Source organism: Passer domesticus, chromosome 8, assembly GCF_036417665.1.
Source record: "Passer domesticus isolate bPasDom1 chromosome 8, bPasDom1.hap1, whole genome shotgun sequence".
Taxonomy (NCBI): domain Eukaryota; kingdom Metazoa; phylum Chordata; class Aves; order Passeriformes; family Passeridae; genus Passer; species Passer domesticus.
In genome coordinates, this window is record NC_087481.1 from 40,820,434 (window position 1) to 40,843,962 (window position 23,529).

General features: G+C 43.1%; 1 protein-coding gene across 10 annotated transcripts in view; it reads right to left on the reverse strand.

Annotated features, from left to right (window-relative positions):
• Positions 1-493: 493 nt before the first annotated feature.
• ARHGAP22 (Rho GTPase activating protein 22) overlaps positions 494-23,529 on the reverse strand; it is a 125,893-nt gene continuing 102,857 nt past the window's right edge. For all 10 annotated transcript variants that reach the window (XM_064430742.1, XM_064430740.1, XM_064430741.1 and 7 more), the window contains 7 exons: positions 20,006-20,213; positions 16,262-16,394; positions 11,721-11,794; positions 10,648-10,769; positions 7,776-8,679; positions 2,664-3,759; positions 494-2,516 (listed from right to left, as the gene is read on the reverse strand). In XM_064430742.1, coding sequence (XP_064286812.1) covers positions 3,531-3,759; positions 7,776-8,679; positions 10,648-10,769; positions 11,721-11,794; positions 16,262-16,394; positions 20,006-20,213 — 1,670 coding nt within the window. In that variant the 3' untranslated portion in view covers positions 494-2,516; positions 2,664-3,530. The remainder of the gene's footprint in view (positions 2,517-2,663; positions 3,760-7,775; positions 8,680-10,647; positions 10,770-11,720; positions 11,795-16,261; positions 16,395-20,005; positions 20,214-23,529) is intronic.

Genomic DNA, 23,529 nt, shown 5'->3' on the forward strand with positions numbered 1-23,529 from the left:
TCCAGTGTCAAGGGAAAGGGACTTGTGACCACACTGGAGCCAGCTTTGTTTATCTGGGCTACCAGTTTGTAGGATGCTCTTGTAGGAATGTGGTGGGGGACTCAGAAATGCTCTTCTTTATTTGCATATATCAGCATAAAGTGCAGCCAGTTTCCTGTGGCAATGTTATTACACAGCAAGGCCAGAGAGAGTTGTTGCTCTGCCCAGGATTTGTCTGGTGCCTCAGGACTGAAACACTCCACAATGCTACTGGCTTCAGTGGAACTCTTGTGAATGAGTCATTAAGCTATTAATTCATGTTCCTTTTTCTGTTAGAAATGCCACGACCTACCAAAGTTTTCTTCGTTATTCTGAAGTGGTGCTGTTTTGCTTTTTTTTAAAGCATATGTTGGGGTTTTATTTCACTGAAAAGTTTTTACTGTGGGTTTTTTTGTATTGTTTGTTTTGTTTTTTTTGCCTGCATAATACTGTAAGGGATGTTCCAGGCTGGGAGGATAGCACAAATAAAGCTGTGGTAAAAATTTATTCCAGGAACCTTCTGTCACTTTTAATTAATAATAAACAGACAAACACTTGCTAAGAAAGCTGACATTTAAATCAGGGACTGTTACAAGTGAAAGGTCTGCAAAATAAGGAGTAGTCTCCAGTGCTTGCTGTGGGGAAATGCATTGGTGGGGAAGAGGAAAGGTAGGAAAGGGTGTATCATCTTCCTCCCATCAAAAGCTGTTCTTCAAAGCTGGGTACAAGTGGATCTCATTTCTTGCACAATTGCCTGTGTCAGGATTATGGTGATAGCATTATGGTCCTGTTGCTGCACTTGAGGTTAACTGGTAGTCCATTTTAGTGTGAACTGGGTTGTTTGCAGCTTCTTGCCAGCTTTATTTACTGCAGTGGCTCATCTTCCAAAGCAGCTGAAATTTATTCCTTGTGAACAAGAACCATAGATACTGCTGGAGCACAACAACCAGTCTGAAACTGGTTTGTTTCACTCCTCATTTTGAGTGGATAGAGTTTCTTTGTATGTTAAAAAAATTAGTTTTACCTTGGATACCACATTATGTAGTGTTATAGATCTCATGATCCTATCCTGGATCTGCAATTTTGGGATAAGTGGGTTTGTTAGCAGTTACCTAAGGTTAAATACCTAAGAACTGAGCCCTGCTGACTGGGAGACTAAACACCAGATGCACCAGACAAGCAGTGAGCAGGACTGCTGGTTAACTCTCTTGAGTTTGTGGTGTGAACTAAAGGGAGCAGTCTGCACTGGATGCATACAGGAGATAATGCAATATAACTAGTGTAAGGAAGGTGTGGGCTGTCAGGATGGATACAGTGAAAGGCTTCCATGTTTTGGGTGAAAATAAAAGAAGACATTAAAATACCCTGCTTGCTACTAGCACTGGGATTGAATGTTGCTTTCTATCAGTCCTGGTGATCTACTTACAACCATTAGACCAGCCTCCAATATTAAGGTTTATTTTGTGATGACTGACCTTGTATCTCCAGCTACCTGCCACACTGCTTGCTTTTCCAGCTTAGTCTGTTACTGCTTCTCTCTCACATTATGCATCTGATGCTGCTGTTTTAAATGGCCATGTTATTCCTTAAAGGATAACTTGTAACCATTGGTCATGAATTCAAGGCAGAGGTGGGGAAAAAAAGATGGGGGTGATGCTCACACCTGCAGGTGGCAGGCAGCTGCTGCTGAACATGCAGGTACCTGCCTCATGCTGGGCAGCAAGGAATCCAGGGCAGCTGGAGAGCCTGGGAAGTAGGAAAAAGGTTTTGAAAGAACTGAATGAACCAATCCATATGACTTACTTGCTTGACATTTCTTATCCAGGAAAGATTAGGTTAAAATTCTGCTTTTTGCTCACTTTAAATGGTTTACATTTTTTACATTTCTATCGGAAGGAGGAGTGTTACAGTGCAGAAACAAGTTAACAGCTAGTTGTTTTAAATATTGAAATATCTGGATATCTGTGAGATGATGAGGAACAAGTATATCTTTCAGTATTGACAATGTCCTGGTATGAAAAACACCCATTCTACGGTTATTTCCAGACAGTGAGTCATAGTCTTCTCTAGTAAGAAATGAGATTCAGGGCACTTTTTCAAAATACTTAAAATAAAACATCTTCTTTGTTACAGTCCATACTTTCCCTTTAGCCAGTTCATGTTGCTGTGGCACTTTTTGTTAGAATTCTTTCTTCTTAGAGACTCCCAAGCTACCTCAGAATGTCAGAGTGCCAAGACAAAGTGAGCGATGCTGGGCTCGCAGGTGAAATTAAAGCAGAATCAGGTGAAGCAATTTTCTGCGTGCAGGCTCTGCATGGCTTGGGGTGTTACACATGCTATGCAGAACCTTGAAGTCACTTGGAAGGGAAGTCAGCCCCAGCAGCAAATTACCAGAACTTACAGCATCATTCTAATGATTTGTCCTTAGTAGAAGTAAGGAACTTGGGCTGATGGGTTGTTTGCAGTGTTCTTCCTGTCCCCTCATATCCCTGTAAGAACTAACAACAAAAATATCAGCTGGTGTAACGAGAAATGTTACAAGGGAGATAAGTGTACATTGTGCAGGAAAGGTTAAGGGTAGATCCCCACCCTCCCCCCTTTACCACCCTGACAACCCCCACCCCAATTGCACTAATTCTTCTTACCATAAGTTTTGCTATTAATGTTTAGATGTGTTTTGATGATAAGAATCTTCCATCTTCTGCCTTAAGACATATATCGACTCAGGAGATTTATTTTTTTTTTCCTTTCAGCTAATACTGCTCTACTTTTGGCTCAGAAAACCTTCAGATACCTAAGGCAAAATGTGCATATTTAAAGTTCCACAGAGTGTGTGTAGCCAATCTGATTATTAATCACAGTTTAATGTAAAGCTGCATTTTTGTGAAACACTGAAACCATTGGGTGGGTAAGGGACAATTTTAGTGAATTGTCAAGATTTTGGTATCTTCAGTATGTTTGCAGACCTTGTTTTCACAATATCTTCATAAAATAATACCATTCTAGGAATGAGAAATTTGAACAAACTTTATGGAGGAAGTGGGGTGAAAACCACCTCATTAAATTTGTCTGGCAAACGTCCTGGCTGTGGTGACAGGCTGGAATGCCACCTTCCCAAGCACAAGATCAGGAATGCCTCAGCTCCAGGCTCAGCTTATCTGTTGGTTCTGGCCATCCACCCACCCTGCAGGACCTTCCACTGTCCTTAAGCCAGCAAAAGGATGGTGCAGCTGAGTCCAAAGATGACAGCAGGGCACTCTGGAGAAGAGTATTTACTGTTCTGTGGATACAGAGGGGACCCACTTTTTCTTGGCAATCTGACACTAAATTTTCAAGCTTTGTGGTCAGCAGTCTTTCCCAGCTGGCCCAAATACTATAGCACATGTAAAGACAACAGGGCAAGTGTCACTGAGAGCACAATCACTATAGAATTACTCATGATACATGAGTATACCAGAACAAAATATGCATTTTCACTCATTTTGTCAGGAACAGGATTTTCTGTACTTGTTCTACTTGGGGGCTTTAGCACTTTGACTCCCAACAGTTAAACATCCTAATGTTGAAAAAAATTCTTCCATTTCCTTCTGCAGGAGGTAATTTCTCTTCTCAGCATCTTCACGAGCGCGTTCAGAATTCCTCAGCTTTATTTCCAACATTGTGTATTTCTTTCGTTCTTGGTCCAGTTCTTCTTCTAACCTAACCACTTGGTTCCTCAGGTCTGCACTTGTTTCTTCAATTCTTAAAACCAACAGAGAGGGGAAAAAAAAAAAAAGGCTTTTTAAAGTGGCTGGATAAATACAGCTGATAACTATAAAAACTCTAAGAGGAACAACTTAAATTTAACATATTCTAAGAGGAAGTTTTAAAAGAGATAACTAAATGCTATTTCATTGCTGTTCAATTTAGGGCAGAGCTTCCTTTATTTGCATCCTGAGAAAAATGCTCAAATCTTAGAAAACAATGCTTACTTTCCAGCACCAGACTGCCTGCCTAAGGAGATTCATTAACTCCTTAACTCCTCACTTAGGCAGAGTTCAAGTATATAATTCCAAAATAATCTTTATCCATATAGAGATACTGTGTTTCCCTATATGGCTATCCAGTACAGAGGAACATCCCTAGGGTTCAGATAGAAATGAGGCCACAGTCCTTCCTCACTAGCCATTTGATGGTATTTTCTGTAAAGTTTATCACTGACATAGGGGTAGGGTATGAGATTTTATGAAACCCAGTCTTTCATATGAGGAAGAATCAGAAGAACAGTTCTTAAAGGTATCTGGGCACAAAGTTCTGTAGCAAAATTCAGGGCTTTTCACTCAGGAGGTCAAAGAACAAAGTTCATGGTTTTGTGATTTTAAAGAAGCACAGAAGGCATAGCATTTGCTGTTCTGCCCCTTGTGTTTACCAATCACAAGACCAAGTAGTGGTGTTAATACTGAGGAAGGAATATTCCCAGATAGGAATTACTCATTACTAAAATATAAAATATGAATTTAAAAATGAGACTTTTACAATGAAAATGACACCCCTTGTTTAAATAAAATAAATAACCTTTTAAAATTCCATCACAAAACCACCCCCACTTCTCCTTCATCAGTCCAATACGAAACTTTGAAGCTGGGGTGTGGCATCCCAGTGGAACTGTGAAGGGGTTATTGTTAGTCAGGGTAACTGATTATCAAGAGAGCTGCACTTCAAGAAGGCCTCATAACAAAACAAAAACAAAGAAAGAAGAGGGCCTTGGGCAGTACCAGAAAGGTCTGAATGACCAAGAGGCAGTGCATCACTTTAAACTTTTCCTTTCTGTTCCTTTACATGCAGCTAAAGATGGCAGTTTGATTATTGTCACAGTTTTCACAATGAACCAAAGTCGCAGGTGCACTGACCTGCACCAACTCCAGCAAAAAGCAGCCCCTGTGGATGAAGACAGACCTTTATACCCAGCCAGTGTCAGCTGGAATAGGACACTTGTGAAGCTGGGATGCTTCCCCCCACACACGTAACAGCTCTGAGCTGCCAATTACATTTTCTACCACCAAGTTTAGGGGTCAACTACAGCAGCCTGAACTGCTAATTCAGGACCGAATTACTCAGGGTCACAGTACTCACAGCATTTCTACATTCATAACAGTCCTCTCCAAATACTTACACTTTCTTAAGAATGCCAGGTGGTAAACATGAATTACTGAAACTCAACAGAGAATGTCTGGTAATTATATTAACCTTGAGGGAGAAATGCTTGAGAACAGAGTGGTTACAGGAAGGCCATAAAACTTGCCTCCCTCTGACTAAGAGAGAGAAAATGGGCCGTTGATGATAAATAACAGCTTTTCCATCAGCAAGTGTTCCTTACCTCTGCCCCAGGCAGGTACTCACTCTGCTTTCCCTTCACTTATGTACGTGCCAAGAAAAAAGCTCATATTCTTTCATTAAAACATGTCCTGCTAGATACACACAGTTCTGCAAACCACACAAGCACATGTACAATTTCAGGGGTAAATTATCTTCAATAAAATAAAGCGGGTGAGGCAGCCTAGATCTTTTGCACTAAGCAGCCTCCCTTCTTTGCTGGTTAGCAGCCGTCCATATAATCAGAAGAGAAACATATTTTTGCACCCATAAATTGCTGCAGATGTAGTAAAAACACTACAAAATGTTTGAGAGCCGAAAAACTTGGCTTGAAATTCTTAGACTTGACAGCACAGTCCTCCAGGCTGTAAACCCAAACAGCTGGAGTCATCCTGTTTAATACAAAAAGGCAGTGATTGCACCTTGCCTGGTTTTATGAAACTCTAGTTCATTCGGCATTTTCCTCTCAGCTACTTTGCCCTGTGAGACCTGGCCAATTTGAGAGTTCTCCCCTCGAGCCACAGTGCTCTCTGTCCTGTCCAGCTGCAGGGGAAAGGCAGGTGTTGGAGCTGAAGCAGCTCAACAGCTGGAATGGAGAACAGGTCTTCTTGATGCTCCTGATGTCAGCAGCTTAAGGCCCATTGGAACAGTTTTACTGATAAAAGGTAGAAAACCATCTCTTCCCCCAGGCAGCAGGCAAGAATGTGCAGCTACACATTTCCAGGTTCTGCAGCCTGGTGTTTCTGTTTATTAACCTGTATCCCTGCAACAAGGCGTGCCAGGGCAGTTCTGCTCGATTAAATGTAAGGCACATGCCCTCACCTCTCTCCCATCCTGTATCAGTAGAGCATTAAAAAAAACAAACCATGTAAGTCATGAACTTCCACCCTCATTCACAGACCCTTCCCAACATCCCATGCTAGCAACTGCTGGTGTTTCATAAGCCCTTACACCTTGAGTACATCAAGGTGGGGCTTTTCTCCCACTCAGGGATGTTAGGTGGGAACTGGAACTGCTGCACAGCCTGATTCTCCTTCCAGCTCCACACACCAAGGCATCACAGTGCAAGAGGCAGAAGCCACCACCAGAGGAAATAATAAAATAAAGCAGGAAGATAGCAAGAGGAATTCCTACCTTAACAACTGGCCCATGGGAAGAGATCACAGTTCAGATACATTTTTAAGAAACTACATTAACAAGAAAAAAGTGCTAAAAAATGCAGCCTAAAGCTGTGCTATACAATGCCAACAGTCTTACGTGCTTTTGGTACCATGTTTGGGAGACTGGCAGCATTTTCATACCTCAATTTCCAATCTGAGTTTTAATAATTGAAGGAGTATAACAGTAACACCTTAACACAAAGAAACCCCCAAACCCTGAGAACTCAACTCTTTCTAAGAAATGGGACTACAGCCCTTCTTCACATTAGTGCAGAGCACTAATACTGCAGAGCAGCATGTTTTACAATATGGTGTGCGATTTTGCACATAGCTGTATATTAAAATATATCTAATTCCATTAAGCATCAATATTTCATGTGCCTATTTCCCCTGAATGCTTTCCTAAAAGTCTTTCTATTATCACATACAGTCATAAAACCTAATATACTCACACAAATTAATGACTCCCTTGTTATTAATACTTCCTACAGCCCCAGCCCTACACACAGGTCTCCTGAAAGCTGAAAGGAATTTTTCTGAGCTCAGATGGAAAGTACAGCACCAGCAGTTGTGCAAGGAAACACCAGCTGGCAAATGACACAGTTCACGCTGCTCCTCCAAGCTAGGCTGCCCCATCAGCCAAGGACCACTCTTCTACATCAGATAACAAAAGTGAGGTTTCTAGAAGTTCGACACAAAAGGGCTGCTCAAAACATTATAGCTGAGATACAGTCCCAACACCACCACCCCAAAAAAACCTGTGGATAATATTTAAGAGCAGTTTCCTCAAGAATGCTGGGGTTGGAAAAAGAACAAGAAGCCTTCAGCTTCAGACTGGTCTGGTAAAAGTATCAGCACCTGCACAGACCATCCTTGTTGAGGCCTGACCATCCTGGGTCCCAATTCCTCCCTACAAGATGTTTGCTTTGCTGTTTCTCTGAGGACACTAAGAGCAGACTAGCATTACCTGTGCAGTTCTCATTTACAGTGAACACAGAGAATATGAAGTATTGGATTTCCCTGTGTCACAGAAATCCCCTTTGTTTTCTTTCTGATGCTCTCTTAAATCAAAGAAAGAAAAGTTCGATTCAGAGAGTAGCAAGAAAAATATAGAACCAAATCTGCTGTCCCCCAATCCCAAACTTCAGGGCTGAGAACCCGGTACCCTTGGCAGCCCACACCCATGTTCAGACAGGAAAGAATGTTGAAAGATGACTTCCTTGTGCCCCCTGCAGATGACATTACCTTTTGATACTAGTCTCATACTCAGTCCTCTGTTTGCTCAGCTCTGTCTTTAGCTCCACCACCAAGCTCTGTAAGGCCCTGGAGCACTGGACAGAGTCTCGGGAAGCTGCAGCCGGGTCACTCTGTTCACTGCTGCTGCTGCTGCAGGCTTCAAACCTGTCCATGCTGTTCTCCAGATCTGCAGTCTTGACCTCGCTCTGGGACAGCGAGCCCTGAGTTACCCACTCGGTTTTTAGGGAGCTCAAAGCAGAAGAGTCACTGGCCCGGCAGGCTGGGCAGCTGCTCACCGAGTCCATCACGGAGATCTCACAGGATGATGTAGACCAGGTGGTGCTGGCCATGCTGTGTGTGCTGAGGGACAGGCTGGATGAAGGGACATTGTCATAAGTGGAGAGTCTCTGGGAGGAACACGAGTCTTTCACTTGTTCCCCAGAGGCTGTCCGGCGATGGCCTCGGAGGGAGTACAGGCCATTCATCAACCAGTTCCCACTGGAGGAGAGGTTGGGGATGTCCAAGGAGGAGCTGCCCAGCTTTGGACTCACAGACCGTGCTCCCTGCTGGCGGAAGGAATATTTCCATGGAGGCAGCGTCTGCACTCTTTTACTGGGGCTTGTGGCAGGCTGAGTCGATTTGCCACTGTGCTCTGGAGGAGTGATTTTCACTGCAGGTCCTGGAGTGACCTCTAGAGCCACAGCATTGCCAGAAGGCAAATCCGTGGGGCTGGCAGCACTGTTCTGTGACCTGCTGTCCTCCCCGTCCTCCTCGGAGATCCACTCCACAGTGCTGCGCTGGCGCATTGGTCTGATTTCCAGCTGGCTCCCCGGCACATCCGCCTGAGGAACAGCAAAGATCCTCCCCTGCTCACTTATCAGTACTGTCATCAGGTGCTGAACTAGCGAGGTGCCTGTGGATGGAGAACAAAGACAAGCAGGTGAGGAGACATGGAAGACCTCTGTGACTCACCCCAGCCTGTTTGCATGACGAGGCTTCACCCAGTTTCTTGCTCTGAGCAGCCCAGAACTATTCTTATTGAAAAACTACAAATTTCAGCTCAGGACTTGTGCTGCACTCAGTGACTAGAGAAACTTGCAGGAAGTATGACATCTGCATTATACATGCACTTGCAGAGGGTGTACAGCAAGTGTGGAAAAGGCTTGCAGTTATTTAAATCCACAGAAATGTGCTGCCACTGTCTTCCAGGAGTGGAGCAGACCATTATGAACTAATAGAGAACACCACTTACCAAGCCTAATACAAAGCACTTCCTACAAAAGAAGAAAACCTTTAGAAGGGTGATTATGCAATTCTATTTTTAAGTATTGCCTGGAAGAGAATAAGGCAAACATACTCAGGGTTCAAGGCAAGAGCCTGATTTTATTGATGAATTTTTGACCTAATAGCAAGATGTACTTAGCTCACCTACCACTTCTATTTTATGTCTGTGAATGCAGGAAGAGAACTAAATGTCTTGAAGATAAGGGCATTCCTAACAAACTTCAGGTATTTCTATTTGAAATGCATGGGTTAAATTTGAAGAGAGACACAATTAGAGTGCTTTTGTTAAAATCTCATTGTCAGTTTATTTAGGAGATTCAAACTACCCTGAAGCTTAAAAAAAATTAGTCTTTCCACTACTCTGTTACTTTTATCTAACCAACCTCAACTAAATTCTCAACTAAAACAAAACATTGCCAATGCTGTTATGAGTATAATGATTAAGTCTAAAAATCCAGCCTACATATCCCAATTTTTTTTTACAGTTCAGACCTGTGGCAATACAGAATTCCAGGTCAGATCACTGTAGTGTTTTTATAGGATGATGAGGAGAGACCCCAGCACCTGCACGTGTACACCTACACACAGTACGGGCAGCTCTGCCATCGGAGAAGCCGCAGAATGAAAAGCCTGAGCTGGTCTGAACCCAAACGCGTCCCCTGTGCCGGCTGAGCAGAGAGCACGCTGCTGGCCCGGTGGCCACTAGGGGAGGTGCCAGCATCGCACACAGGCTGCTTACAGCTGTCCCCAGCTCCACCAGTGAGTAACAAGCACTGCTCCCGCACTCCCTGCTCCTCCCCGACTTTTGTACCTTCTGCACAGCCAGGGGAAGGTATCGAATTTACCCTTAATAATATGGCCCACATCTCTGTCATAGGCTTTGAGTCTCCAAACTACTACAATTCATCAGGTCATGCTCTGAAGCTGTCCTCCTGCCTTACAGTGAGAGACACATCTGCACATGACCTGTGAAGAGCTCAAGGCACTGCTGCTGCTAAGGCATGACAACACTGACCTTCTGTGAAGGGTTTGCATCACAAAAAATACCATGGCAGCTGTGCCCTACAGCTAGGGAGCAGAAACAGCCAAGTTCAGGCATCCTGGGCACAGCGTCTCCATCTGTGCCTAATTAATTAATCAATTCTTTTTGCAGGCTTGCCAAAATCCTACACAACTTGATGTAAAAACCTTGCTAAAACTTGCACCACAGTAGTTGTGTTTCAGTGCAATGTGGAAGAAGAGTTGTATCCCAGCCCTAAGGTCAGCCTGCTTGTTTCACATGGAAGCAAATAATTTTAAAGCTTCAGATTTTTTACATCCAAAATTAACTGATTTTCAACTCTTTTATTTTTGATTTTGTGAAGTTTTGATCCATACAGTCTTCTTAGAAGACAACACTTCTAAGACACTTCTAGTTGTAGCCACAGTGGCACAGCTGAGCTTTCATTTTAGCAGTAGGTTCAAAAAGAGGGGTTCCCTGATGAAAGGGATGGCTTGACTTGTTTTGACTGTGCAGGAAACTGATACAGCTGCCAAGGAACGTATGGCTTTCACTTACAGCTCCAAAATATAGCTGCTGTGCCAGAACAGCACCTACCTTCCATCATGGTCACTGGATCCTCCATTTTGGGCCGCAGTATGTTTGGTCCAAATACTGTAGCCAGGTTCTGGACACTCATCTTGTTAATGCTGGAATGAGCCTGAACTTCATCAAGGAATCTTGAAAAACCGCCCCAGAAAAATCAAAGGAGGAGGGAATTCATGAGTAAGTCCTTCTCAGACTATTCAGTTTTGTCCTGTTTTCATACAACCCTGACACCTGAAATTATTTGAGAAACTACTGTAGCTTAGATATTCAGTGTAACCCCAGATCCTGCCTGGTGTATAAACCAGAGAAGACATGATGTTTTCTGCCAGAAGTACCCACCTAGCAGTGATCCAGTCTACTACTGGGTCTGAAAGGACAGATTTTTTACAGGAATCCTCAATTTACATGGATTGGTGTTGGGGAATTTTCACTTACAGATATAACACAAGTAATAAATCATCTTCTTGTCCAAGAACTAGCAGCCTGTGGAAAGAGCTTTGTGGCTTGGCTTGAATCTAACAAAATCAGATCACAGAACCATAGAATGGTTGGAGTTGTAAGTAGCCTTCAAAAATCATCACCTTCCAATACCCAGATAAAGAGGCAGCCCAAAAACTGGGAAAATCAGCAGAGATGAAAGGAGACAAGGCTGTGGGGTCCCTGGTAATCAAAGAGGAAGCCATGACTAACCCCACTTCCAAATCAGAGCAAATGTCAGACTGGCTATTCTGACTGCATCTGCTACTGAACTTGTGTCATAAATCTTCCAAGTGTGCAGTATCTGGAATAAGTGTCTACCTTTAGTGATCCCTAGGTGCTTCTGAAATAAGAAATATAATGTATTAGTATCATTCATGCCTGCTGCCAAGGCTGCAGGTGGCAGCAATTTGCTTGGCTGATCCTCTTGGATAAACCAAAAGCTTCCTCCAGGCAGGTTGCATCCACCTCCACATTTTTTAAAGGAGTTGTAACTTACACTTAAGTGGTTTTTAAATATTCATACTTTCAAAGTATATTATTTGCATATAAGACAGCCTCACAAAACTTAGAGACTTTTCCAAGTGTTAATTAATTTCACTTACTTGCATATGTATTTGAGGAGGTTGTAGTTGGCTTGGGGCAAATTCTTCACCTGTTTAACCAGTTCCTGGGTACCCTGAGGGACAGGAAAAACAAGAAGCAGAGCTATTAATGTAAATGCTGCAAAGCAGACGTGACCTTCCTTTAGGACTACAGAGTCCTCTTTTCACATCCTGAAAAGCCTTTTTCACAAATGCTGAACAACAGAAAGCCCAAAGGCTTTCCTTTAGAAGAGGTGGCATCCAGCGTGTTGTGCCTTACCAAAAACCCAGTGTCCAGAACTCTATTCAGTTCTCAGTGGAAATCCTCCTGCAAACTTTAATGGCTGACATAGAAGTCTTCATTTAGTGAGGCCTGCCAGCCTTTAAAGCCTGCCCACTGGCATTGGTATCTGCAGATGTGCCTTGGCCTATGAGTGCAGTATAAATACATTGCAGTAATGCTCACTTGAGCAGAGGAAAGTTTTTTCTTGAAAAAACTAAACGAGTCCAATTCAGCTGCCTCCTTTTTAATGACGTACTTCCATTTGCAGTCATTCTGACCTGGACATACCTCCTCACAAAATTTCTGTCTTCCCATTAAAATGTAAGATGACACATCAGCTGAAGGAATGACTTAAACCCCCGAAGCTACTTAAATCATCTAATGAAAACCTCTGACTCAGGAGGTTATTGTCCTGCCACAATCCCAAGTATCATTTGCTTGTTCCTGTCAACGCTGCTGTTGCCCTGGAGATTTGCTTATTTTTGGAAACAATGAAACATTTTGTGGAAAAACAGATACCAAAGCTCATTTAAGGAAGAGTGATAGCTGCAAAGTAATGATGGAGAAATTCCAGAAGGAGATGGTTCCAAAAAAGTACAGCTGAACATTCATTTCAAACTCTTTGAATTTTTAAGGACTGTTAGGAAGGGAATTCTATTGGCCAAACTCTTGCAATTCCTTGCATTTCTGATTTCTCCAGTCCAGACAAGTCAGAAGGATCCATAGAGCAGTGCCTAGTCCTGACTTCCTCCTTATTACCTTAAATATACAGGTACTTTTTAATTTCGTACATCCCAGCACAAAAAAAAAAGTTCTCTAAATTAAACCCGAAACTTAAAATTCTTAAAAGAAGTAACCACTTTATAATTCCTTAGCTTAAACACTATGCTTGTCTAATGGTGACAGCAACGAAGACACCATTAAAAGGCCAGTCTCTTCTGAAAATCTCAATTCTTTTTTCAACTTCTAAAATTTTTTCAGCTAAAGACAGCTGCTACTGATGTGAAGGTTAAGGTCAGTTGTTCAGGTCAATCAACTTTCAAGTGACAAGTTTGAACCAGAACTAGATGAGCTAACAGACCTAATTCCCTCTTGAATTTTGCTCTGTAACCCAATTTATTTCAAATGGGGAAATCAGGATGGTATTTGGCACCGCATTTCAAGTGCTCTGAATTAAAAGGCCATTGGCTCTACTGGATGTAAGAGAAAACTTTGGAACAGAAAGTTAGGCAGCTGTGAACAGCAGGAAACATGACCTAAAGGTAAAAGATGCTCCTTGAAAGAAAAAAGGGATTTAAGAATTTACAATCCATGCTTTGTCACAAGGAATCTCAGGCATGGCATTACACAGAGAGCATCTTTATATTCATCGAAGCACAAACACCTGACAGGTAAAAAACATCTCCTAGTGCAGCATGTATCAGCTCTGCCAGATCTGTCCTTACCAAGGCCTGACCGAGGCAGAGGCTTAGCCTAGGAACACCACAGTGACAGCCCAGAGGAAAACACAAACTTGAAGCCCCTGCAGTAACAAACAGCACTGATCATTGCCAATGTCTGCAGCCCAGCTAGCAACAGCAGCACCGTACTGTTATTTATCATGGGATTTTGCAGAAATAACTCTTACCTCCTTGAAAATGCTGCTTTCCAATGAACGATCCCAAACACAAGGATTTTGCAATGTGTGTAACAGATCAGCACCAATTCAGAGCTTCTAGTTTGGCTGGAAAACTAGCAACACTTTAAATGTTCATAAAAAAATCAGATGCCTCTTGAAAAAAAACTAACTTGAATACCTGTGTTCAATCCACTGAACTGCTGTGTACATCTCTAGTGCACAGGCAGCAGGGAAGGCTAAAATACCACCCTGTAAATGCAGCTCAGACTCAAATGAGTTTTTAGGCTTTTGAAGATCCCTCTTGCTCTAAATTTTCAAACCCTCCTCCCAATCACTTGGGATCAGAATAAAATATTTTCTTATGCTTCAGTTGTGCTGAAATACCTGGAGACCTCAGCACCACCCAAGGTCTCTGTTACAGCCCTGTTTGCATTCAAACACCAGAGAACAGCTGGGTGCAGAATGAAGATGAAAAGCATTTTGAATAAAAACTTTGGGCAGTACTGGAGCTAGGCTAATAATCACCACAATAATTCCTATCCATAGTCTCAGTGTGGCAGCATCAGGTCCCACAAATTCATCTGAAAGGCTATTTTGCTGTAGGCAGTTCTGGTTTTTTGGGTATGAGGTGAGGGTGGCCATACATAACAAAAATTATACTAAGAGTCCAAAACTCTCATTCAAAACTTTCAAAAGAAAAATTAAAAGAAAACAGTACTTTAAATTAAACCAGTACAATTACCTTTTGTTTCAAAATACCTTTACAAAATAAAACATTTGATTTTTAAATTCCCTGCTTACCATTAGAAATCATGGTTTCAATGAAACCACGTTTCTGAGCAGGGGGATTTTCCATGTGGGAGGCGAGTCAGGCCCCATAGGCTAGGTATGACTTTGTGCTGCATCCTGCTCCACGTGCTACTGTGCACGTACAGCTTCTCCACCCCTGCTGTGTGCACTCCACCTTCCTTTCTGAAAAGGTAAACAGCCCACGTTCAGGTTCCAGGTTTCCCTGACAAAACCAAAATTGCTCATGTTTACAACAGCACCTTAACAAAACAACTCTGTGCTATGAGCAGTGCTGTATTTTGTAAGTGCTCATTTTGGCTACCTAGTGCTCCTCATTGCCTTTCTAATCTAAAGAGAATTCTGCCCTACAAGTCATTTGAGTCTGACCTTGCTCACATCAGATGTTGCTTCCCAAACTGCTGCAGCCTGTGCAGACAAAATCAGGCAAACAACGTAGCTAATAAGCTGAGTGAGCAGTGATGTACAATTATGTTTGCCCAATTTGGCAGTGTCTCTACTCTTGTGCAATAGTGCTTAATAGATCCAAAACTTCCCAGTCTGCACATCCTACGACCAAAATCAAACCAGCTCCACTGCCTTTGAAATGCTGCAGTTTCTTGTGAAATAACCGCTGTGGGGTCTGTAACACAGCACCCTGCAGAAGTGCCTGAGTTCACTAAGGATAAGGCAGAAAATAAGCAAGTTTTGGAGGGAGTAGACACGCACTTCTACCTACTAAAATACAACACTAGTGCACTGGCACCCTGATGTGGCTGTGTCCAGAATGCAAGTACATATCCACGTGTGGTAACGTGCTGTGTCATGCACAGAAATTTGCTTTCTCACAGTTGACTATAGGTTACATTATTTGAGTGTTATTTGCCTTTTAACCATAAAAAAACTTATATATCCATGTATGAAACATTTGATGCATGCAGAGAAGCACCTTCCTGTGGGCATCATAAAGGGCAATTCCACAGAGCCTTCTGCCACTTGAACTGAAAGTGAACCCCAGACTCACAGTGAGGAACAGTTTTTACAAATTCCACCGGAGACAAAGACAAGACCACACACAGAAAAGGGACAGAACTGTGGACCACAACTTACAAGCCCTCAGGCCTTTGCTTTTTAGCAAAGAAACAAGTAACAGCCTCATTAAGTTTCTGTCCCAGAAGGTGGCATCCACATCAGACCACATCTAACGTGCCTTTGCAATCTGCAAAGGGCTAAGGGAGTGCCACAATATGGATGAAACAGATCAATCAAACATATTGTAAATGATCCTGTTCCATGACTGCCACAGACTTGGTAGCTTTTGGCAGCCCTTCCCCTTGCCTGGAAACCAAAGAGAAGAACATTGTAAGAAGGTTCTGGCAAAGTATTCACAGCTTTTCCCCCCCCATTCTAGGATAATATCATAGCTTGCCTTCTCACAGTGCCTTTCCTCTAAGAAATACAAGGACCATTGCACTGATCAATGTCTCATCCACCAAAATCTTTGGGAAGGAGAATATACTGTTCTGATATATAAAATGGAAAACACAGACAAAGGGAGTGACTCCATACAGCTCATTAGTGAGTGAGCAAAGCTGGGAAATGAACCCAGATTTCCTCCTACCTTGCATCTCTTGCCAATTATGCTACACAAGAGCTTTGCTCTGAAGAAAGAAGCACCAGGCTACAAGACTGTCATTTTTTTTTAAGCAGCAGCCTGTGATAACAGCACCCCATTCACAGCTTCAGAAAAATTCAGGGAAAGGTTCCCAAGGACTTCATTAATTTAAATCAAGTTTGAAGAGATGAGGAAAAAGCCTGTACTACATTGATTCTTGGGAACATCCTCTCAGGAGGCAGATTAGAAGGGTCACTGACCTCTCCCTCATCTTTGGAGAGTAGCTGTCCACAAGAAAGAAAGTCTTCGTATTTGGCAAAGGGGATGACAGGCTCTGGCAGCTCTCGGAGGTAAAGCTTCAGGAGGGACGCCACAGTGTGAACATCCGTGTTGCTGCAACAGAGAAGAGGGAAGGAAATTTAGAAACCCACACTACCTCAAAGCTTGATGTCATTTGTTGGGAGTGCATCAAGGTCCCTCTTAAGACAAAGCAGGCACATGGAAGGAAGCTCTTCTGCCAGTCATTGGCCTGCCTGGGAACAAGGGAAATCTCCATTCTGTCAAGACAGAAATGCCCCTCAGGTAACACAGGCAGGGGAAGGGATATGCCCATGATACTGCTTAAGGTAGGGTGACACTGTGGTTCCTCTGCTAGTGTGCAGCAGGAATGTGAGGAACAGTCCAGACAAATGTACAGTGACCACACAGCACTGACAACAGATGCATCCCTGCTCTGTGAAACACAGCCTCTGAGCCTCTCACTGATCCTTGCTGATACTGTCCCCAGCCAGCACACATGTACAGCTGATGGGCTGGGCTCCCACATCCCATGGTCAAGCATTCAGATAAAATGGAGGAAACTGTATTTCCTCCAGGTCCTCTATTGCCTTTTGGCATGGCTGCCTGGCTGGTAGTATCTGGAATTTCCTAGCCCATCTGTTATGATAGGATATCAGCTTTTATTTTCTATCTCAATCCAGGAACTTCTTTTTCCTCTTCTTTCTTTTTTGCTTTAGAATTGGGGTTGAGGTGTCAGATCCCATGATCACCCTTTCCAGCTACCCAGCTTCTGGTGTATGGGGGTATCTCTCCCTCATTCCAATTTTCCTGTGGTACAGCACCTTTACTCATTGCAGATGACCTCAAAGGTTTTGTCTGTTGGAATTCTAAACAGATTCTGTCACCAGCTCCTCCCTACCCTCCCTGTCTTGAAAGAATTGTGAGAAAAATATATCAGTGAACATTGGGCAAGAGCGCTTCAAATCCTCTCTTCTCTCCAAAAGCTGAATATCTTCTATTTAGTATGTTTCTTTTTGGAACACACAGCTACAAGAAAACTGGAAAAACTACAACAGGAAACTGTCAGCAGACACCACTCACTCCTAACCCTGCTAATGCTATTCCTATTTAACAGCTCCATCATATTCAAGACTATCAGAGTTTCATACAGTGGTTTTCTTCAGTTGCTTATAGTGTTTTACAAATGAGATCAGTACCCTTATTTTTTTTTTTCCTTTAGTGTGGAGTTTCAGTTGTGGATTGTGGCTTTACTATCACTGAGAAGCAGAGACCAGAACAAAGCTTCAGGGCCACTGGCTGCAGTAACTGTTTCATCCACGATGCCCTGTGAAATACAGCCAGACTCTCAGTGGCATGAAACTGCAACAGGAGCTGACTGCTATAGGGGCTTTCAAAACAGCAATACCTGGCCTTTCATAAGAATATTGGAAAAGAAAGCCTTTTAAAAATATGTATTTTAATTGGCAGTCATCACAAAGGTATGATCCATCATGGGACAGGCAGGCTATAAACACCTGGGATATCACTGTAGTTACAAAAGGTGTCTAAAAGCACTGACTGCAGCTGGGAAATAAGAAAGGATATTCCTTTCACTGCACCTGATTTGGAAAGAAGCATAAGGATTTCACACTTCTGCTGCCAAGGTATCCCAGACCATACAGAGATAAGTTATAGTTACACAAAGAGAAAATTATGGTTGCTAGGAGGAGAAGCACTTCATTTAGCCAGAGTGGCACTGCCTCTCCCTTACTGCTGTCTGTGACTACAGATTGTAAGACAGACTGTACGGGGACATGGTGGAAAGAGCAAAAGGCAACAACTGGGACACCCTCAATTTTCCTCTAATTGGGTACTCCAGGCTTGCTTCCTTTGATTCTGCATTGAACCCTTTGTTGCTGCATTACACACTGACTACCCAAAGGGCAGGCATTCCTTCCGGGGGGGCCTTGGTGCTTCTCTTAAAGGGAGGCTGATCTATTTAGCCAGTGCAAATACCTGTGGAAATAAAGGTGCTTTCTGCACCTGAGCTGGGGTAAGGTACTGGAAGAGGTTGCTGTGGATGCCTCATCCCTGGAAGTGTTGAAAGCCAGGTTGAATAGGCTCTGAGCAATATGATCTAGTGGAAGGTATCCCTGCCCATGGCAAGGGGCTTGAAGGAGATGAACTTTAGGATCCCTTCCAATCCAAACCATTGTACAATTGTATTTTGCTTTAAAAATACTAGGTGGAGGCTTGGTTTATCTACATAAAAATGAAGCTAGATAAGGCGAATGTAAAACCTGAAACTTTCACTCCTAATTAATTCCTTCTGTAGATACTCCTGTTCCACAGTGTAAGCCCTGAATTAAGATAATTCTAATTCTGAGCTAGAACACCCAGACATTCAGTCAAAAATACAAAGGTTTTGTTTAAGAAAAGATTAGCTGAGACAATTTGATGATTTCAAACTTATTTTTTCATGAAAATATTTCTAAATGTTTGACACTTCCATTTAGGGAGCAAATACTGTTTGTGGTTAGGAATCAAAGAAAGGAGGATGGGTGGTCTGGGAAGCTGAGGGAAGGGAAGAATTAGAAGAATGTTCCAAATAAACTCTGAAGAGATACTTCCCAAGATGAGACCAAACACTTTTTCTGCCCACGCAGGAGACAGTGCTAGCTCTTCCTGCAGTGGTAGGCAGAGAAGGGAAGGGATTGGCAAGGCTGAGGCTGGCTGCAGGTCCAGGGGAAGCAATCCCCCAAGGTTAATGTGTTGGTAATACACCAGACACCAGTGGCGTCACCTGGAAAATCTGGGCTAGTGAGTACCAGCAAGAAATGGTGCCAGGCCTCCAAGACAAGATCCCAGATCCGATCTCATTTATGGACCTGTGACAGAGATCAGACCAGCTCTACACAAGGCCCTTGGATCCAAATATCCCTCAAGTTCAAGTCTCTGTTAGGGCCAAGCCCTATTTCACAAAAGGACTATTAAGCTTTGCACAATGCTGATCTTCACTCCAGGCAGGATGTACGTATGACAGAGTGGATGAAATGTTAGTTACAGGGTAAGGACATCTTTTGGCTGGAAGGCCTTGACAGCATTCATCTCTCTGATCATCTGACTGCCTGAGGGCCAGTGTAGAGCCAGCACAGCTGAGAGCTGCCCTTCCCTTGCTGCCCTTGGATGGAGTGCTCAGAGACAGGGCTGACACTCCTCCCATGGGAACCAATATTAAGCTGAGCATCAACAAAACAGCTGCTGGCATAATGGCCAGGTAAAACATGTCAGATGGTGGTGAGGATTCTGAAACCTGGTGACAAAGGAAGACTTGGGATATTGCTCCAGCAGATCTTCTGGGAGAATGCAACATCTGAAAGCAGCACGTCACCTAGTTCACCTCTGTCACACCCATTTCTGTGATGGGATACCACTAACTGCTCAGTTTGCTGCACCTAAATCTAGCAATGTTTTTCATTCAACATGTACTTAAGCTGAAACACTGGAGGAGCCCCACACAGAGCAATGAGCTCTGCTCTACCACTGTGAGCTGAATAAAGGCCTCCACATCCACCACCATGCAGGAGAAAGCTCCATCAGTGTTTTCTACAGAGAGAATGATGGTGTGGAAAGAGCATGTAAGCTAGGATTGCCACTGCAAGAGAGTCCTGGCAGATTTTACAAGTCACACATACACCAGCCTGAATGTGGTGATGTCAACTCACCTGTCAAAAAGGGGTTTCTCCCCACAGTCAAAAGAATCCTGCAGATCTTTGACAAGGTTGGCTTGTCCAGGCATCCGAAAGAGCCCCTCCTCCGTGAGCCCTCGCTCCCGAATAAAATCCACGCACTGCTCCACCAGCAGCGGGGCCAGGCGCTGGCCATACTTCCTCTCGTGCTGCACCGTGTCCTCCAGGCGCTGCCCGAAGATCCCTGGCAGCAGAGAGCAAGAGAGACATCTGGGGGTCAGCTTAAACTCTTCCTGAGCTCCTGCCTGGGGCACACAAGGAGGGAAGCTCTCACATGGAGGGGGCAGCCTTTGTGAAGGTCCAGTTTCTAACAGACTCTGAAGAATAAAGCTATTTTAAAAGACAAGAATTACATGATGAATATTTTTTTTTCTGCTTAACAGTGCTTCAAACTGTCCTCTGCCCTAAGCTAGTTTACATCTCATATACAAGGAAGGTGGGCTTAAGGTTATGTTTATGGTTGTCCACAGCTGTGCTGGATTTAGATTAAGTAATTGTAATTTCATTGCATCTTCCATCCCAAGAAGACCAAAACAAAGGCTACATTGACTATGGGACACATGTGCTTGCTGCATGCACCCACTGCTTAGGCTGTCACACAGCTGCCCTCCACTAGGTTGCAGCTGGCCAGCCCAACAGGCAGCAATCCCACTAGGGATTGCAAACACAGCACTGCTAATACAGCAGAGTACAGCTGTCAACATTAAAACTGGATATTGTGAGAGTCTTCCACATCCTGGGAGACTCTTTCTATTTCTTTGGGGAGCATGGAGTTCCTGGCCAATACCAGCTGCTGAATGCCACTTGTCTGGCATCAGATTTTTCGGCAACACGGAAGGGGCTTGGGCTGTATAAGCCAGAGATCTTAATTCAATCCCTACCATGAGGAGACTGCTCCATCTAAAGGGACTGGCACTGAGTCGAGTTCTGAAATTCTAATTCTAGCACCCTACAATGTTTGGTGGAGTAAGAAAACAGAGTATCCAAGTTAATAACGTTTGGCAATAAAAATTCAGTGAGGGAATACCAGAATCTACTCCCAGAATTTCAGACTAAACCAGATCAGTGCAGATAGGAAATTCTATTCAGGGATTTCTCAAAACTACAAGAAGTTTTCTATAGGTATCAAGGATCTTTAGATCATTCATACAGCACTCAATTAAACCTACAGGTCTGAAAAAAAAAGCAGCATGCAATATAGGAGTCACACTGTTTCACACTCAATAGCCAGAAGCAGTGTTTAATAATTGCATGTATGTGCTCACACCAGCCAGGGAATTTGGTAATTTCTGAAGGCTCACTTACCTTCTCCCACTAGTGACCATGTCTTTTTTTTTTTTTTTTGTCTTTTTTCTTTCTTTTTTTTTTTTTTTAGTGCTATATTCATGAGAGGCTGGTAACTTCTGGTAAGACATTCCCTAACCACCCATCTCTGCTCTTCATAGGAGACACCATATCAAACCATACCTGCTTTCTATATTCAGTCCAAGCCTCCTGAGCCCTCAGTGAAACAAACCTCTCATTATCAAGCTCAACTCATTGAATAAAAGTTGCAAGAAGAATCCTGAAGCCAAATTTCCTTTCCCTGAGTGTTTGTTATACATCAGAAGACAGAAACTTTCCTTACACCACAGCCTACACAACTGCATTACAGTATCAAAGCTGGAGGGCCATGAAAAGTCTCAAAGGAAATTCCCTCATCCTGGCAGGAGAGCATGCCCCGGAGCATGGGAGTGAATTGTCTTTATCACTGTATATACTGGGTTTATGGCAGAGTAAAGGTTTTACTAGTTCTTATTTCTAATCTCTCTGAGTTTTCACTGAGTTGGGTGCTTCTGAAGTCAGTTTCTAGGAAAGGGAATCTCTGCTTTTTCATGGATTGCTTTATAATCCCATTATGTAATCCCTGCTGTCATGATGGGGCATATCTATTTCCTTAAAATGATACATGTTGTCCACTTTTCCAGATGCAAGACATATAAATTCAGGGAGGTCAGGATGTTGCACATGTCAGGGCAACAGCAGCCCTCTTTTCTGAAATCCCTACTTGCTGAATCTGTTTCCTAATGGGTCTGTCCAGAGAAAACTCTGGGAAAGAGGTAAATGCTCTGCATTCCCCAGGCATAAAGCACATGCACAATGTTCTTCTATAAGCTCATGTTCTGATGTTCCACACTGAACTCAGATCAAGGACAAAGGCAGTGTAAGACACACACATAAGCAAGCACAAGCAGAACAAGTGCATGCATAATCTCCACTGAAGACAATCCACTTTTCCCCAGCCTTGACTGGCCTGTGATCAGCAACACCTCTAACACATTTCAGGCAACATCAGTCCTTGCCTTCACAGTCAGCTTGGATCACAACAGCAATAGCTTTTCTGTAGGTGCAATCTACAGTGAGTGACTTCTGGAGACAAGAGGACTACAGTCAAATAGAGACCACCGACACAGAGACTAAGGAATGTGATGCTAAGGCAACAGAGATAGAAGGGTGATCTCCTTTGAGAGTCAGTGGAGCAGCAGATGGACCCTTCACAAACACAGTATCACCATCACTGGGGGTGTCTCCTGCACAGCCAGATGCAGGGGATCCCGTCTTTCCTCCTCACACAAAGTCAGTAATGATTTTCTCCTTGATATAAACAACAATCTTTGGAGGAAATAAAGGCATTGAAATATTCTGATATTGCAGTATTCTTCACCACCCTTCAGACCATTACAAATAAGTAACAAGAAAAACCAGGCATGAAACAAACATGACCAAGGAAGGTGATGATCTACCTATCACAGGATGAGTGAAAGGAGTTGGAACAAGCATGGGTTTCTTCTTCTTACTAGCACAGCCCTTCAGTGTCTGCTGAAGGGCTGTGCTAGTAAGATCACACAGTCTGTACAGGTAAGTTTTAGTGGGAAGAGGACTCACGTCATTGCTGGGGTGAAATGAGCTCTCTCAGCTGCCTCCCACCCAGGTTTGGCAGCCCCACTCTGACCCAACTCCAGTTGCAGATCTATGCCTTTTGTTCTTCCTTGAAACTGAACCCTAATTTTCCAGGGAAGCATTAGAATGGATCACCAAACATTGCTCAGAAAAAATATTTTACCCAAGCTAAGTCTTTTGCTAACTCTGATTTTCCTTTGTTACATTTTTCAGTTAAACTGTGTTCCATGGTTTTTCTTTTTCTCTATCGTACTTTTTTCTTTTGTGTTTTGTTTTTTTTTGTTTTTTTTTTTTTTTTTTTGTTTTTTTTTTTGTTTTTTTTTTGTTTTTTTTTTTTGCTGAGCCATAGACAAGGGCCACCAGAGATGCTGCTCAGAAGAAAGACTGCACGCAGGCTGAGTCTTTTGGCAGTAAGAGCACTATGGTTGGTGTTAAGAGAGAAAAAGCGCATGAGTTGTAGTTAGTGGGACTGAAAAGTTGGCCTTGGAGAAACTGATCATCTGTTCAGTGGCTGCAGAACTTGTCCACAGCTTAGAAAGAAAAAATAGTGTAAAGGTTCA